This window comes from Piliocolobus tephrosceles, chromosome 10 (assembly GCF_002776525.5).
Source record: "Piliocolobus tephrosceles isolate RC106 chromosome 10, ASM277652v3, whole genome shotgun sequence".
Lineage (NCBI taxonomy): Eukaryota > Metazoa > Chordata > Mammalia > Primates > Cercopithecidae > Piliocolobus > Piliocolobus tephrosceles.
Window position 1 is genome coordinate 19,603,190 of NC_045443.1, and position 17,937 is coordinate 19,621,126.

Here is a 17,937-nt window from a genome sequence, read left to right on the forward strand (position 1 = left end):
GCCTGCCACCACTCCCAGCTAATTTTTGTGTTTTTAGTAGAGACAGGGTTTCACCATATTGACCAGGCTGGTCTCAAACTCCTGACCTTGTGATCCACCTGCCTTGGCCTCCCAAAGTGCTGGGATTACAGGCGTGAGCCACTGCACCTGGCCCCAAAAGTATTTTTTAACAATACATGAAAAATGATGTTTCACGCATTGTTTTTATGATTTATTTTCATGTCATTATCAGGTAATAGCTAAGAGAAAAGAAGATTCTGGGAAGATCAAACTTTTGCTTCATTGGATGCCTGAAGACATGTAAGTATTTGAAATACTATACGTAAGTAATAAGTTCATGTTTTAGTTTTGTTAAAATCTTATGTACAAAAATAATTTGTTAAATTCAAATAAAACAAAATTACACTTTACAATGTTTTGAGGTTGTCAGGATTAAAGAGATACTCTGAAAGGTCTTAGACTATCTGGCCTATGTATATTATGCTTCAAAACTTAAGCCTTTTTTATTTTTATTTTATTTTTAGTTTTATTTATTTATTTATTTTTTGCTGGAGGCAGTGGCTCACGCCTGTAGTCCTAGCACTTTGGGATTATAGCACTTTGGGATCAGAAAGTTGGGAGGCTGGGAGAAGCCGCCAGTTTGAGACCCCCAGCCTGGCCAACATGGTGAAACCCCCGTCTCTACTAAAAATACAAAAATTAGCTGAGTTGAGTGTGGTGGTGCGTACCCATAATCCCAGCTGCTTCGGAGGCTGAGGCACAAGAATCACTTGAACCCGGGAGGCAAAGGTTGCAGTGAGCCAAGATCACGCCACTGCACTCTAGCCTGGGCAACAGAGCGAGACTCCGTCTCAAAAACAAAAACAACAAAACAAAAATCTTAAGCTTTTTAAATCTTGTGTGGTGTTTTTTTTGTTTGTTTGTTTGTTTTTTTGAGACAGGGTCTCAACCTGGGCGTCAGTGAGACTCTGTCTCAAAAACGAAAAAGTATATAAATTTTAAATCATTTTTAGCATTTTTAGTGACCTCCAAACAGTATGCAAGCAGCCATAGTTGTGCCTTTGTTTGAATCTTTTATTTAAAAAATTTGTAAATGTTCTCTGGTGCATAGTGAATGGTATTTTATAGAAAAAGCAATTGACTAATTTTCTGACAGTGATTACATTTTCCTTTAAGCTTTTGTGCCCATTTAGAGCACTTCTGACCTAGATGTTCCTTAGTTCAGATATTTCATGTAATTTTCGCTTTATCTTTTTATTAAAATTTTCTTTTTATAAAAGGAAATGAGGATATATTATAGAAATATTGGACAAAATTTATAAGCATCAAGAATATAATAAATTTCATTGAAAGAGATTTTATTATGTATGCCTGATTCACATATGTGGCCAATGGCTGGGCGCAGTGGTTTATACTGGTAATCCCAGTGCTTTGTGAGGCTGAGGCAGAAGGATTGCTTTTAAGGCAGGAGTTTGAGATCAGCCTGGGCAGCATAGTGAATCCTTGTCTCTACAGGAAAACAAAAAACAAAAAAATTAGCTGGTTGTGATGGTGTCACCTGTAGTCCCACATACTCAGGAGACTGAGGTGGGGAGATCAGTTGAGCCCAGGAGGTTGAAGCTGCAGTGAGCCATGATTGCACCACTACAACTCAAGCTTGAGGGACAGAGTGAGACCCTGTTCAAAAAAATCAAATTCACACGTGTATATTCCTAATGTTCAGGAAATGGATTAATCCAAATATCAAAATACATTCATTTGAATTTTATTGTAGAGTTGAATTTCTTTGAATTCAGTGTTAATGGCCACATGCATTGTTTTTTTTAATGGAATTTCATCTTACAGGGGTTTTATTTATTTATTTTGTTTAATGGACTTTAATCTTATAGGTTTTTTTTTTTTTTTTTTTTTTTTTAAAGAGACAGTCTCGCTCTGCTGCCCATGCTGCAGTGCAGTGGTGCACTCTCGGCTCACTGCAACCTCTGCCTCCTGGGTTCAAGTGATTCTTGTGCCCTGGCCCGGGGAGTAGCTGGGAATACAGGCATGCGCCACTATGCCCAGCTAATTTTTGTATTTTTAGTACAGATGGGGTTTCACCATGTTGGCCAGTGTAGTCTTGAATTCCTGGGCTTAAGTTATCTTTCCCCATTGGCCTCCCAAAGTGCTGGAATTAGAGGAATGAGCCACTGCACTGGACCCTTTTATTTCTCTATTAGTAAAGAAACTTACTGTCAGATTTCCAACAAGTCAAAATCAGTATGAATTTCACTAATTGAGTTAAAAGCTAGCCAGTGTGTTCTGACAGATTTCTAATTTGATAAGATGTTGCCACTGAAAATGTTTAATTTATTCCTGAATTCATGTTTAAAATTTAACACTGCCATTTCTTATCTGGAACTCCACATCCTGCTTTTAAGGTTGATAGCTGAACTTCTCTGGCTTCTGGGAAACTTGTTCACTTAATGTGGACTGATCAGAGTAGCAGAAAATGCCAAAATGTGAAGGCACATGAAGTGTAAATCTAAAATTAATGTTATTTTATTATTGACTTGTTTTTTAATTCATAGTCTGCCTGATGTGTGGGTGAATGAAAGTGAACGACATCAGTTAAAAACTAAAGTAGTTCATTTATCAAAGCTACCCAAAGATACTGCCTTGCTTTTGGACCCAAACATATACAGGTAATTTAATGCTTGCCTTTATGTTTTACTTTTTGATTTGGAATTTTCTCTCCCCAAATTTTGGATAAATTAGGACTTAGTTTTAAGGGCTGAATTTTGATACCAAGTATATCTCATTACTTCCTGGCTTTTTTTGGTATGTGGACTCACAAAGAGTTAAAAATTGTAGAATCCACAAAAACAGTATTTTGCTAATAAAGTTTATATGCTTAATCCCAGATTTATCTTAAGTATGTTAGATTGTAATATACTTAGTAATTTGAAAATACATGCCCTTTAACAAGGTAATTCTTTTTGTAATAACAGAGTTTTGTTGACCTAAGAATATGTTGCATGAGTCTGAAATACCAAAAGTGTTTGCTTTTTTTTTAACTTACCCTTTCTCCAAACTTTCCAAAAGAGCAATTCAAATATTATTTGTTTTTTAAGACATAGCTTAGAGTGTTCACATTTCTAGTAATTTTATGTTTTGAGCTTCTTTTAGTGTGCTGTGCTTATGAAGGTATGTGGGGGAAGGAGAAGAGACCAACATTTCTCTTCTATGCGCTGAGTCACTTTGCTAGGTGCTTTGCGTACCCGTCATCCTCACGGCTGCTCTGTGAAGTAGGTTTTACTGTCTCTGCTTTACAGATTGGAAAACTGAGGCAAGAGGTTAAATAGTTAATCTGCCCAAGTTTCCACAGAGTGTGGTTGAACTCCATAGTACCTCTATCCAAATGATGTACACAAGAGTGATTAAAGAAGTGGTGGAAATGCTTAAAACCAGCTTTTAAAAGGCACTCTTACGGAAAGGACTTTATATCTTTTTTCATTGAAACTTTTTAAATTTTAGCTATCATAAAGATAGCTAGTTTTACATTAATACGTTGAAGGACATATTCATTCCACGATGCACCGTTTTGGGGTGCTATTCACCTGGAGATTTCCTGTAACTTGGGACATTATTCTGTGAGTAAAATTCTAACATAATGGGCATTGCCATCTAGAAGCGTAGTTTTCCCTATTACAAAAAAGGTTTTTTTTTTTTTTTGGCTGGTCCCAGTGGCTCATGCCTATAATCACAGCATTTTGGGAGGCTGAGGTGGGCAGTTCACTGAAGTCTTAAGAGTTCAAGACCAGCCTGGGCAACATAGTGAGACCCTGTCTCTACAAAAAAAAAAACACAAATTAACCAGGCATGGTGGCACATGCCTGTGGTCCCAGCTACTCAGGAGGCTGAGGTAGGAGGATTGTTTGAGCTGGGAGTTCGAGGCTGCAGTGAGCCAAGATTGCACCACTGCACTCCAGTGTGGCTGACAGAGCGATACCCAACAATCAAAAAAATTTTTTTCCTCTCAAACATCTTTTGGTGAAAGTGCTTATTAATACAATAAAACTTGTTCTTTGTGGAGTGAACTAGATCATCAAGGAGAAGATTGAGAGTAATCTACTACCAAAAATTTGGCAAGGTTGCAACTTACCTCTCTCTTTATAAAGAAACATAATTTACTTGTACCTAATTTACAGTTGTTTAAGTTTACTCTTTAGAGCGATTAATTAAAATTAGCATCTTAAAAGAGTGGTATTTTGGGAGAGCCACTCTGCCTTTTAGAACTAGTTGTAAACCTCTCTTAGAGAGTTGTCTTAAATTAAGATTAATCTGTGTTTCTGCCTGCATCCTGTTTCCTTCTTTCCAAGAGTCTTGCTTTCTCACCAAACCAGCTTGTTTTTTTTTCTGTTTCTGTGCTATATTATATAGGAAGCAATTTAGATATTTTAATGAAAGTGACTTAAAACAAAATTTAAGCTTAGAACTAATGTTCTAAAGTGCATAGGAACAGTGTTGCATATTCTCAAATTTATGTGTGTGATTCCACAATTCTTGCTGATTTTATTCTTTGAAATGAGGATGTTCTTAAGATATATTAGGTGCTTCTGTGGATTTGATTTTCCCTACCTGTGTCAAAAATGCCATCTTGGCCTGGTGAGGTGGCTCACGCCTGTAATCCCAGCACTTTGGAAGGCCGAGGTGGGTGGATCACTTGAGGCCAGGAGTTCGAGACCAGCCTGGCCAACATGATGAAACCCTGTTTCAACTAAAAATGCAAAAATCAGTCGGATGTAGTGGTGCATGTCTGTAATCTCAGCTAGTTGGAAGGCTGAGGCACGAGAATCACTTGAACCCAGGAGGCGGAGGTTGCAGTGAACCGAGATCACGTCCTACACTCCAGCCTTGGCTACAGAGCAAGACTCTGTCCAAAAAAAAAAAAAAGAAGGCCATTATAAAACTTATTTTTGACTCTAAACCTCTGTGCTTTCACTATTCTGGAAATCAGAATTGAGTGTACTGTAAAGTGGTATGGAGTCATAGAAGCACCTACATTTGTCCTAGTGTAGCAATCTTTTCTTAAATTGCTGGATTTTGACTGGGAAAACTTGTGAAATTAATTAAAAGAAGAAAAACAATTATTCTTACTTGTTTTTAGGAGAAATAACTTCCTGCTTGTGCATATGTCATAATGAAAGTATGGCAAACCTTCTGCAAAATAAACATATTCCTTCAAAATGAGACTAAAAGGAATATACAGTTGGCCCTCTGTATCCGCAGCTTCCACATCCATGGATTCAACCAACTGTGTATCAAAGGTGTTTGGAGGGAAAAGATAGCAATACAACAATAAAAAGTAATACAAATAAGACCAATATAGTGTAACAATGATTTACATAGCATTTACATTATATTAAATATTATAAGTAATCTAGAGATGATTTAAAGCTTACAGAGGGATGTATGTAGGTTATTTGCAAATCCTGCTATTTCCTTGGATTTTGGAATCTGCAGGAGATTCTGCGGATCCCCTACTCCCATTGTGCATGCCGAGAGACAGTTGTATTTATTTGGGATTTAAGCATTGGGGTTTGTTGTTGTTTTTGAGACCACTTCTCTCTACGTTCCCAGGCTCATCTTGAACTCCTGGGCTCAAGCAGTCTTTCTGCCTTGGCTTCCCAAAGTGCTGGGAGGATTACAGGCATGAGCTTCTGGGACCCAGCCAAGCATCAGTTTTAAAGTATTAGTTGGCTAAAATCTATGTATTACACATAGAATTCTGTCTTAGAAATGCACTAGCAGGCTAAGTTTAAAACTTTTATTAAAAACAACTGTATTATGTAACTAAGTATAGATCCATATGTGTAAATGTTTTGGAAATACATTTTTATTATAATCTATGATTATCACATTGCCTGTATCTTAATATTTTTAATGTCTCTTGAAGCACTCAAACGTGTTTGATTCAGTTGAATAAAAGAATTTCTTTTTCTCTTTTTCTAGAACAATGCCGCAGAAGAGGTTGAAGAGGTAAAAAATAAATAAATACATAAAAAGCAAACAAGCGGGGACACCTGCAGTCTTAGTCACTGACAATGGGTTTAGGAAAAGTTGCACATTAGAGTCAACCCCTTCCTTTTTTTTTTTTTTTTTTTAATCCAGTATTTAGGATAATATTTATGCTTAGTGTAAACATTCTGTGAATGAAGTAGACTCTTCGGTGGAATATATTAATATATTACTGTATATCCACATTTTCATGGAATGGTACTGTGGGAGACTGAGCAAACACTCTTTTGGCAACTTAGTAGAACAGCTTCTTAAAGGCTTTGCATGCTTGCTGCTTTAAGCTGCTTTTTTTTTTCTTCCCTTTAGTGATTTCAGTAGTTTATATTGGAAAGAAAAACAATTACAACATGTGCCCTTACAAATACCAAAAGCACTGTAAGGATATTTGTCTTGACAGTGTTTATTGATTTGAAGTCATATTAGGAAATATTTAGACAATGAAAATTATCAAGAGATAATTTACCTTTCAATTATGATAAATAGATGTGATTGGTTGCCATTTGTGTTCTTTTGCAGAACTCTGATAAGAAAAGTGTTCAATTTGTATTTAAGCAAACAGTGAACGACGTTTGCAATCAACTAAAAATTCGTCTATCGAATTAGGGCTGAAAATTACTGTTAAAGAGTGTTGCAGTATGTCTGGTGGCTCCCTTTTCAGGACTAGGGCTTTCTCATGGAGTACAGTATGTTAATATTTACCTATATAACTAATCTGTTAACGGTTTTTGAAAAACCTTTCAAATTATTTGAATAATCTTCATATTTTCATTTAACCTATATGACTCTAATTTTTTTTCTGAGGAAATCATTTGGTTTTTGAGTTGTTTTTTCTTAATGTAAGAAAAATTGTATTTTTTTTACAAGTATCTTCAAACTGAATCTTTTATGCACCAAAGTTGGTTTTGAAAAGGAAAATAAAATCACTTTCTTGCTTGGTAAGCAAGAAGCCATATCGATTTTTTTTAACTTACAGAAATGGAAATATGTGTAACTTGTTAGTATTGTATTAAACAAATGTTGCATAGAGATAATAGAACATTGCTTGTAAATAATTCAGCAGATTTGTAATATATTTTTATATTTTGAAATGTACTGTAGATGTTTTTCTAGAGGCATGAAAGTTAAATGTATATATTATGGTAGAAATAATATTGAAGGATATTGTAATTCACTAGTGCTGCCAGAGGAATTGTTAATAAAAGCACCTTCTTTAACAATAAATGTCTTTCACAGACTTAAGGGACTATGTACTACTGTTAATATCTATAAGAACAAAACACATTGAACATCCTTCCAGAAAGTCTTTGAGGGAGGACCTATACCCATAATAGAATTATGGCACTCTTTTCTGACAGTGATCAAGAAATCAATTACTTCCTTACTGTTGGAAGGACATTGTAAAGTATGTGGTTATATGCAGTGAAACTGCAGAAAATACTCCTGATTGAGGAGTTTTCACTTTACTACAGTGATATAAAAACCAGCAGTTTTTACACTAAATTTTTTAAAGAAATATAGACAAAAATATAGAATTAAACCTTTGGTTCCAAAATGGGAAAGGTTCCATGATGCATAAATCATTTCTCATTTGCTTTAAAAAATTTAAAAATAAAAAATTATGAGAGACTTTATTCGTTAACAATGGGGTAAAGAGCTATATACATGAAATGAGTCTTATAAAATTAAGTGAAGTGCAAATAAAAGCACTGCTACTACTATAAGACATTCTGGAATGGTTGTTTAATAAGGGTATTATCCATTTGATCTATAGCAATGTGATTTTATTTTTAAAAAGAAAAGCAGTGTGTTTTCTTTTTTTGTTGTTTTCTTTTGCTTAAGCACTTCATCAATTGCTTTCTTCTGTATCTGCGAAGTAATCTGCAATCTCTTTTGTTCTTTTTAAAATTTGATTTGTTATAAAATTGCCAAATAGAAGTGTTTCAGATACATAGTTTGTACCTGTATTTTTATTTTATTGCCTCATGTTCTTGTAAGTCATTCTTAATTGACCAATGATTGTAGACCTTGCTTGAGTATTTTTTCTAATAAAACAAAGCAAATCACATTTAGCTTCAAATTGTAACAGTTCAATTAAATTTTCAAATTACACCTGAAAAGATACATCTGATATTTTCTATGTAGAGCACAGTAAGTAAGTTTTTCTGTTGTGTAGAAATAATTAGATGTGAAAACCAGATTTTGTGATCCTTGATTAACTTCTGAGTACTCAATCATAATCCTTTTGCTGCTTATCTGATGTTGGTTTGATACTGTTGATTAACACACCAAAAAGAATATGGAATTGAAATGAGCTAGCTTTATAATTTGTATGTATACATATATACACATAACATCCAGTTATGACTGGGTAATAAGTGTGAAAATTTTAATTTGTGGTTTTCATTTATTAATGTCTACCCATCTGTATTGTTGCTCCTACCTTCAAGTATGACATATTTGTAATATGACACCTGAAATAAGTCTGTTGTCCAGAATTTATGTATTGTTCAGCATCAAGCAAACTACAGCTCACAAGCATACCCATTTATATGTTGTCTGTGCCTGCTTTCTCCTGCAGTGGCAGAATTGAGTGGTGAGACCTTAGGTCCTGCAAGCCCCCAGTTTTTACTACAGGTTGGCAATCCCTAATCCAAAAATCTGAAATAAAAAATGCTCCAAAGTCCAAAACTGAATGCTGACATCATGCCGCAAGTGGAAAATTCCACGCCTGACCTCATGTGACTGGTCATAGTCAAAACAATTAAGACTTTGTTTCATGCACAAAATTATTAAAACTGTTGTGTAGAATTACCTTCAGTCTGTGTATAAGGTGTATGTGAGATATAAATGAACTTTATGTTTAGTCTTGGATCTCATTTCTGAGTCTCATTATGTATATGCAGATACTAAAAAATCTGAAAAAATCAAAAATCTGAAATACTTCTGGTCCCAGGCATTTCGGATAAGGGATACTCAGCCTGTCTCTGGTCCTTTAAGAAAAAGTTTTCGGTTCCTTTGTCTAGTTGACAAAATGTTCGGAAACATAAACTTAGACCACACAACTTGCATTTTAATATGACAATGTTGATCTTGGTAATAAGCCAGTACATTAAATTTTAGTGAAAGTTGTTTCATGTATTTTACAGTAAATATTGCCAACAAATGGTGGTTTTTGGAAACTTTTACGTTGGGTTTTTTAAGTTATTAGTAGTCCATCATTTCATCATTTGTGTTTCTGTATTTATTTTACTAAGAACTAAGTAAGATTTTGTACATCAGATTGTGTTTGAACCATAAGGCACATCTGCTTTATCTAAAAGAATCTTAAGGTGGAAAATAGTGTAAAATTTAAAAATTTTTATATTTCTAATAAACTTTTTATATATAAATGTTACCTAAAGTGGACACATGTTACTTGTGAATTTCACGTAAGATGGACAGTAATTATCTCTCAATGAATATTTTAAGATTTGTTTTACTAATTGGAAACATTAATATGTCAGTAAATCTTTGGCCTTAATGCTTTTCTCCCCTTTTACACATTAATAAAATGTTTTAAATATGGTATTACTCTTAAAAAGGTAGAAATTGCCAGTTGTTTAAAGCTTTTTTATTTTTTCTTTGAATTCTTAATTCATGATGAACAGATGTTGGATTATTCAAATATAAAAATGGGAAAATATGTATTAAAAATACTTGATGGAGGGTTTTCTCTTTAGTCACAACTTAAAAAAAGAAACCTTTAATACCTCTGCATAACTTCTCTAAAAGAGCTTAAATTCTTAGTTTATATGAAAACTGGTATGTATGTCTGTATAACAAAGCCTGTTGGGTACAGGTCTACAAGGAGATACTTCGTTTCTAAAAAAGGAGTTAAGTCATGTGTCATTTGAAAATGTTTTTTTGAGATAAGTGGACATTTTGGGGATTTTGGTTAAAACATATTTCTCTATTCTAAAAAATAATAGGATATGTATTCATAAAAGGGAAGAAATTGTTAGAAAAATTCCTATGTACATGGTTTAAGAATCTTGTGACCTGGTGTAGGACATTTAGCAGTTCTAACACTGCAGTTTTAATATATTTACTGTTTTTTTTTTTAAGATTAGAGTATGTTTAAAATTTAATGGTTATGAGGCTCTGTAGCCTTAAAATGTATTATAGTAGTAAAATGTATTCTTATTTTTATCTTAAAAAACCTAAAAATTTACATTGCGTAATTTATTTATTGAATCAAGTTTATGTGGTCTCACACATGGTTCTGTTAAATCTGAAAATTAAAAAGGATTTGTAAGCAGTTAGAGCAGGAATTACAACCCAGGTGTTTTTTTTCTCGGTCAGAATTCTTTTCACTGTACCACACTGCTGCTGTCAGTGTGAGAACGTGAATGTACATTGTGATACCACTGTGAAGTTGTTTCCGGTGTTTCTGCCACAGCCAGTCCCTAGCATGATCATTCATGGCACAAAATAGTCTGTAAAATTTGTTGAATGAGTATTATAGGTGAGTAATTTTTATAGTAGAATACTTTGGAGAATTAATAGTGATAAAACAGTAGTAGGGTTGAAGTGACCTGGCTTAAGCCACATCCTGTGATAATATCAGATAGTTTTCACAGGAACCTTATATACTGGATATAGTGGCTCATGCCTGTAATCCCAACTACTTGGGAGGGTAAGAAGGGAAGATTGCTTGAGGCCAGGAGCTCCACGCTACAGTGAGCTATGATCAGAGCACTGCACTCCAGTCTGGGTGGCACAGCGAGACCCCAACTCTTTATTTTTCACTAGGGAGTCTTGCTGTGTTGCCGAGACTGGAATGCAGTGGTGTGATCTCAGCTCACTGCAACCTCTGCTTCCGGGTTCAAGTGGTTCTTGTGGCTCAGCCTCCCAAGTAGTTGGGACTACAGGTGTGTGCCACCATGCCCGGATACTTTTTGTATTTTTTAGTAGAGACGGGGTTTTGCCATGTTGGCCAGGCTAGGCTTGAACTCCTTACCGCGGGTGATTCTCCCACCTCTGCCTCCCAAAGTGCTAGGATTACAGGCATGAGCCACTGTGCTTGGTCCCCGCCTCTTTAAACAACAACAAAAATCCTTATAAAAGGAACTATGCTTCAGTTTGTTTAAACATTCTTAGTGTAAAGCATTATTGATGTTATGTTTTTACATACTTGGATGTAATATTTTGGCTTATTTGATTTTATTTAAAAACGCTTCTGTCAGAGTCCTGTTTTATGATATAAGTAACTTTTTTTTTTTTTTTTTTCGAGACAGATTCTTACTCTGTTGCCCAGGTTGTAGTGCAGTGGCGGGATTGTAGCTCACTGCAGCTTCAAACGCCTTGGGCTCAAGTGACCCTGTCGCCTAGGCCTCCCAAGCAGCTAGGCCACCAGGCATGCGCCACCACACTGGCTTTTTTAATGTATTGCCCAGGCTGGTCTTCAACTTCTGGTATTATAGGTGTGAGCCACTGCACCTGGCCCAACGTTTTTTTTTTTAAAACACTATTTTGAAGGAGCTACCCAGTATTTGGTTTCTTGTTTTTTGAGATGGAGTCTCTGTTACTCAGGCTGGGGTGCAGTGGCGTGATCTCTGCTCACTGCAGCCTCCGCCTCCTGGGTTCAAGCGATTCTCTTGCCTCAATCTTAAGCGATTGCCAAGCTAATTTTTGTATTTTAGTAGAGACAGGGTTTCACCATGTTGGCCAGGCTGGTCTCGAACTCCTGACCTTGTGATCCATCCACCTCGGCCTCCCAAAGTGCTGGGATTACAGGCATGAGCCACCACGCCTGGCCAATTTCTTTCTCTTCTTTTTCTTTCTTTCTTTCCTTCCTTCCCTCCCTCCCTCTTTTCTTTCTTTCTTTCCTTTCTTTTCTCTTTTTTCTTTCTCTCTCCCTTTTTCTTTCTCTCTCTTTCTTTCTCTTTGTCTCCCTCTCTCCCCCCCCTTTTTTTTTGACAGAATCTCACTCTTTTGACCAGGCTGGAGTGCAGTGGCACAATCTTGGCTCACTGCAACCTCCGCTTCCCAGGTTCAAGCGATTCTCCTGCCTCCACCTCCGAGTAGCTTGGAGTACAGGCACGTGTTACCATGTCGGGCTAATTTTTGTATTTTTAGTAGAGACTGGGTTTCGCCAGGATGGGCTTGAACTCCTGACCTCAGGTGGTTTGCACCCCTCCGCCTCCCAGAGTGCTATGATTACAGGTGTGAGCCACCGTGCCTGGCCTGGTTTCTTTATTTGAATGTTTTGTCTTGATCCCAGAGCGTTGCTGCTTTTAGAGGACCTTTTTTCCTCTTCAGTGTTCAGATGCTTTTGCTGAAGAATACCTATGTTTAACTAGTTTTTAAGTTTATTATGAAATTGCAATGGACTTACATATTTCTGTTGAAAATGGAATTTATATTTGGATGCCTAATGCATCTTGTGTATACATAAGATTATTATATTTTGGGACCTTTTTTGTTAGAAAAACCTTTTAGAGGAAGGTGTGTAGCTAGGTAATAGTAATAGATTTAAAACTGTGATAGCTTACTCTTGAGAGCTGGGCTCAGTGCAAATAATTTAGTATAGACATCATCAAGCATTGCAGGAGAGTGGGTCATAAGGTTCCCAGCTTCTGTCCCCTTGAATTTCATAAATGAAAAGAGAGCCTAGTTATATTTTTAATACCAGCATAGTAAATGTCAATCTTTGTAGAAGTTAGCTTATTTAAATTTCAGACTTTTATCTTCTTATATGGCCACCCCAAATCTGAAAGATCTGATTTCCTTTTAAATGTAATTTCAGAAGTCAGCAGTTTTTTCAGAATTTGTTCAAAGGATCAACAGTATTTTTTAAAGTAACTTTTTATATTAAGTTATAATGACCAAATTGAAGAAATTATAAATATAGAAAATAGGAACAAAATGGAAGTCTTTACTTTCAATTAGCCACACCTTCCTGGTCTGATTAATATTTTTCTTTTGTCCTTTTTTAAAATCGTTACATACTCAGTTCTATGATTTGGCCTTTTTTTTGGTCTTTTTTTTTCTTCTTCTTCTTTTTTTTTTGAGACAGTCTTGCTCTGTTGCCCTGTCTAACTTGAGTGTGGCTTGATCTCAGCTCACTGTACCCTCCACCTCCTGGGTTCACAAAATTCTCATACCTCAGCCTCCCGAGTAGCTGGGACTACAGGCACGGCTTACTCAGGGCATTGGCATAGATCTTTCTTCCTTTCCCTTTCCCTTTCCTTTTCCCCCTCCTCTCCACTCCCCTCCCCTGCCATCCTTTCCTTTCCTTTCCTTTCCTTTCCTTTTTTTTTTTTTTTAAAGATACTGTCACCCAGACTGGAGTTCAGTGGTGTGAATATGACTCATTGCAACCTCTACCTCCCTCATTTAAGTGATTCTCATGCCTCAGCCTCCTGTGCCTCAGCTGGGATTATAGGCATGTGTCACCATGCCCAGCTAATTTTTGTATTTTTGGTAGAGATGAGGTCTCACTGTGTTGCCCAGGCTGGACTTGAACTCCTGACCTCAGATGATGTGACCGCCTTGGCCTCCCAAAGTGCTGGGATTATAGGGGAGACACTGTTAACTGACTTAAGGAGTTTTGTTCATTATAAGTTGTGAGTTGATGCATTATAATTTTGGTATTGCCTAAATGTTTTCCTTAAAAGGTGGTACCAGCATAAGCTTCCGTCAACTGAGTGTGAGTAAATATTGTTGCTCATGCTGTGTTAATATTACTGTAGTCAGTCTAAGGTGGACAAATGACATCAGTATCTTTCAGTCCATTTAAGTTGTACAGTTAGATGAGTTTTGACAGATGTCTATGTAATCACCAAACAAGATACATAGAACATTTCCATCACCTTGCATAGGTTCCCCTATGCTTCCTTCCTTCCATCCTCAGCCCCAGGCAACCACTGATCTACTGTGTGGCACTATAGATTGGTTGCATTTTCTAGAATTTTATATAAATGGAATAATATAGTATATACTGTTTTGTGTATGTTTTCCAGCATAAATTATTTTGAAATGCATCAATAATACTGTAAAAAATTTGCATTTTTTATTTCTCCAGTGACATTGAACATATATTTTCTGTAGCTTTTAGTTATTTATACTTGAAGTAGATACTGGAGACACTAAATATTACCTAAACTCTTCTGACTTCAGATTGCCCTTTAAGATTTACTAAATAAATAAAAAAGACTTCTTGTTCTGGAGTATGGCTGGGTAGCATTAAAGACATTAAGGCAGCTTAAAAAATGAATTTTTGTCTGTTTAATCAGTTTCAGTTTATCAGTTTTTAAGGTATTTGTGTGGCTTATGATGGACTTTATATGCTGGAGATATTAAAACAAGTATAATTTGTTAACTGTTGTACTAGCAATGTTATTAAGTCAACTTTTAGCCTACAAAATAAAAATCGTATTAATAGAAAGCAAAATCTTATAGGACTTAGAAATACATTTGAAGACTTTCCAGAAAGATAATCCTCAAACTACCCAAATGGTATAAATTGAAATATACCTAGAAAAATGTACCCATTCAATATCAAGCATCTGCAAATTGCAAGGCACTGCTCTAGATGCTACAGATTCAGCAGTTGCATCAAGAAATAAACATTCTTGATCTCATGGACCTTAGAGTTGTGTGTATGGGAGATGGCAGACAATGCAAGTGAGTGAAACATACATGGTGTAAATGCTATGAAGAAAAAATGGGACAGTGATAGGGGAAGTGAATTTGTGATAGAATTTTAAGTAGGGTACTTGGTAAGGCCTTACTGAGCAAAGCACTGAAGGAGCCGAGTGAGAATAAATGCAGGTATCTGAGTAGAGAACCCTCAGCTAAGAGAACAGCAACTATAAAGCCCCTTGAAGCAAGAACATTTATTAAAATGCTTTGTGCTTGCTGTTCTCTTGTACTGTCCCAAGCATGATTACAGGTACTGGAGATGCTGCACTGAACAAAACGTTAAAAAATAATTCCACCTTTTTGGAGCTTAACATTTCACCATGCTTGATATGTTTGGTAAAGCTGAGGTTGATGTGAAGAGACTTGGAGGAGATGGAAAGCCTTAGGAGAGTTTTGAGGAGAGAAAAGTTATGATCTGAATTATGTCTTAAAAGGATCACTGATTACTCTGAAGAATTAACTAATAATGGGAGCAAAGGCAGAAACAGGAAGAGCAGTAAAAAGGCTCTTAAAAAAAAATCAGTGGCTTGAACCAGAATAGATGGTGGTAAATAGTGGTTGGTTTTGCTGTGAACGTAAAACTGCTGTAAAGAACAAAAAAAGCAGTTGGGATTTGGATTTTCATTTGAAGGTAGATTTGTTGATAGTGTGGTTATAGTACGAGAGAGTCAGGGTGGACTCCAGCGTTTTTGGCTTTAACTGGTAGGATGGAATTGCTATGAGATAGTGATGAGAAGGACTGCAATGTGGAGCAGGTTTGGGGAGGGATGAGTTTCGGAATTAAGCTTTGAATGTTTTGTGATTGGGATGCTTATTAGACATCCAAGTGGGGAGTATCATGAGTCAGAGACGTATAATAGAAATGATGTCAGGAGGGCTGAGGATGTAATTTATATATATATTTGAAATCTGTGGTAAGTCATTACACATGCATAAAGGTAAGTTTATCATTTCAGCTCCAGTGAACAGTTTTAACTGCTTGGGAGTCAGCTTGAGCAAGAGCAGGTCGCCGGATACTTGAGTTGCAAGCAGTAGGGATTTAACCTAAGACCTAGTAGAAATAAACTTTTGCTAAGCTTATCAACTACCAAGTGGTGGTCAGGAATGATTGGTCCATGGTTCAAGTTGCTGGTGATTAAAAAAAAAATCAGGAATGGAAAGAAAACTGCTGAGCTTTTATTTCCTGTGTACTGAATACCAATTTAAATCAGCCATTCTGCCAGGCGCAGTGGCTCATGCCTGTAATCCCAACACTTTGGGAGGCCGAGATGGGTGGATCACTTGAGATCAGGAGTTTGAGACCAGCCTGGCCAACATGGTGAAACCCCGTCTCTCCTAAAAAATACAAAAAAACTGGGCGCGGTGGCTCAAGCCTGTAATCCCAGCACTTTGAGAGGCTGAGGCAGGTGGATCCGCACTTTGGGTGGTTTACAGGCGCCTGCCGCCATGCCTGGCTAATTTTTTGTATTTCTATTTTTATTTGTTTTATTTTTCTGAGACAGAGTCTCTCTCTGTCATCCAGGCTAGAGTGCAGTGGCACGATCTTGGCTGACTGCAACCTCCGCTTCCCGGGTTCAAGTGATTCTCCTGCCTCAGCCTCCCGAGTAGCTGGAATTGCAGGCATGCGCCACCATGCTCAGCTAATTCTGTATTTTTAGTAGAGACAGAGTTCTCCATGTTGGTCAGGCTGGTTTCGAACTCCCAATCTCAGATTACTGGCCTGCCTTGGCTTCCCAAACTGCTGGGATTACAGGCGTGAGCCACCGGCCCGGCTAGCAGGAAGTGATTTTTCAAAAGATGTAGGAAGAATAAGGTGAAATTTGCAAATGGAAACAGCAAGTGTAAAAACATAGAAAAAGTTTACCACAATTTTATGAAATTTTAGTACTCAGCATATACTTGGTTCTTGGGATATAAATGAGTAAGGTGTTTTGTTCACACTTTGCAGATGCGGTATGCATAGGAAGAGCATAGTGACATTAGCTTAATTTTTATACAGTGTGAAGTGCCCTGTTGGAGGTATGCCTGGAGTAATATGGAAGCACAGAGAGCACTTGACCCAGCTCTAGAGTGTTCAGGCAGGCTCCCCTCAGGTTACCTTTGAAGTAATACCTGGGATTCAGTGATGGAGAATGGAGGGGAAGATGGAGGCATTTAAGATGGGGATTTCTGTGTGCTGTAGAGTGGAACAACAGCTTTGTGTCTAGGTAACGGCCAGGAGTGGTGGGAGCTAGTTCTGAAGAGGTAGAGAGGACCAGTTGTTGAGGGCCTTGTGTTCCATAAGCTAGAGCTTGGGCTTTATGTGAAAGATTTACTGGTAAGATAACTTTTGATGTACCTACGTGAGTGGTGATGGGGAAACTGGCCCAAAGGCTGCTGTTCTGCCCTGCTCCCCAGTGAGGGAAAAACATAAATCACTTTTTGAAAACATTCAAGACTTACTGAAGAGTAAGATTTGAAAATATTAGAATTCATTACTGGAGGAATTCATTTTTTTTTTTAACAGTGCTTAATAAAATATGTTACCTATGAAATCAATTCTGACTTCCTTGGGTATGGTGGGGGGTACCTTAACTTACTCATGAAGGTGGTAGCCTTTCTAGCTATGTATTGGTCCTATAGCACCCATACATGTGTTCTTTTTATGTGGGATGTAAAAGTACTAGAATAACAGTACTAGAATGAATTCCCCATTATATCTTTGTGAGAAGTAATGAAACACCAAAAACATCCTTAAAACACTAAAAAGTACAAAAATTATGGTATGCCATTGTGGTATGTCATATTCAAAATGGTAGAGAAGTCCAGTCTACACATATTTCCAAATTGGGGGAAAACAGGCTCATTAACATGGGACTGAGCCAACAATTATTTTTTTTCCTCCAGCATGATGGATGGTTTATTTTGTGACATTGTGCAGATATTGCATAGGAACTTAGCAACATAGGAGATACTTCCTGAAATAGAGAATGACTTTTGGCATAGGTAGTTGATATTTACTGTTTATAAGGAAATTTGAACATTAGACATGTATTCCAAGCAGATTTTACAAATAGGAAATAATTGATTTTTTTTTTTTTTTGCCAGAAAAGGGAAAAAGTGAAAGTACAGAAATGAATCATACAACAAATGTGTGTGTACCAGGCACTTCCTGTGGCTGGGAATATGGACTAGCAGGCCTGCATTGGATACTTG

At 36.7% G+C, this 17,937-nt stretch overlaps 1 protein-coding gene across 2 annotated transcripts in view; it reads left to right on the plus strand.

Annotated features, from left to right (window-relative positions):
• AEBP2 (AE binding protein 2) overlaps nt 1-8,928 on the plus strand; it is an 83,519-nt gene extending 74,591 nt beyond the window's left edge. For both annotated transcript variants that reach the window (XM_023226133.3, XM_023226134.1), the window contains exons 6-9: nt 233-300; nt 2,568-2,681; nt 5,992-6,018; nt 6,574-8,928. In XM_023226133.3, coding sequence (XP_023081901.1) covers nt 233-300; nt 2,568-2,681; nt 5,992-6,018; nt 6,574-6,619 — 255 coding nt within the window. In that variant the 3' untranslated portion in view covers nt 6,620-8,928. The remainder of the gene's footprint in view (nt 1-232; nt 301-2,567; nt 2,682-5,991; nt 6,019-6,573) is intronic.
• Nucleotides 8,929-17,937: the final 9,009 nt, after the last annotated feature.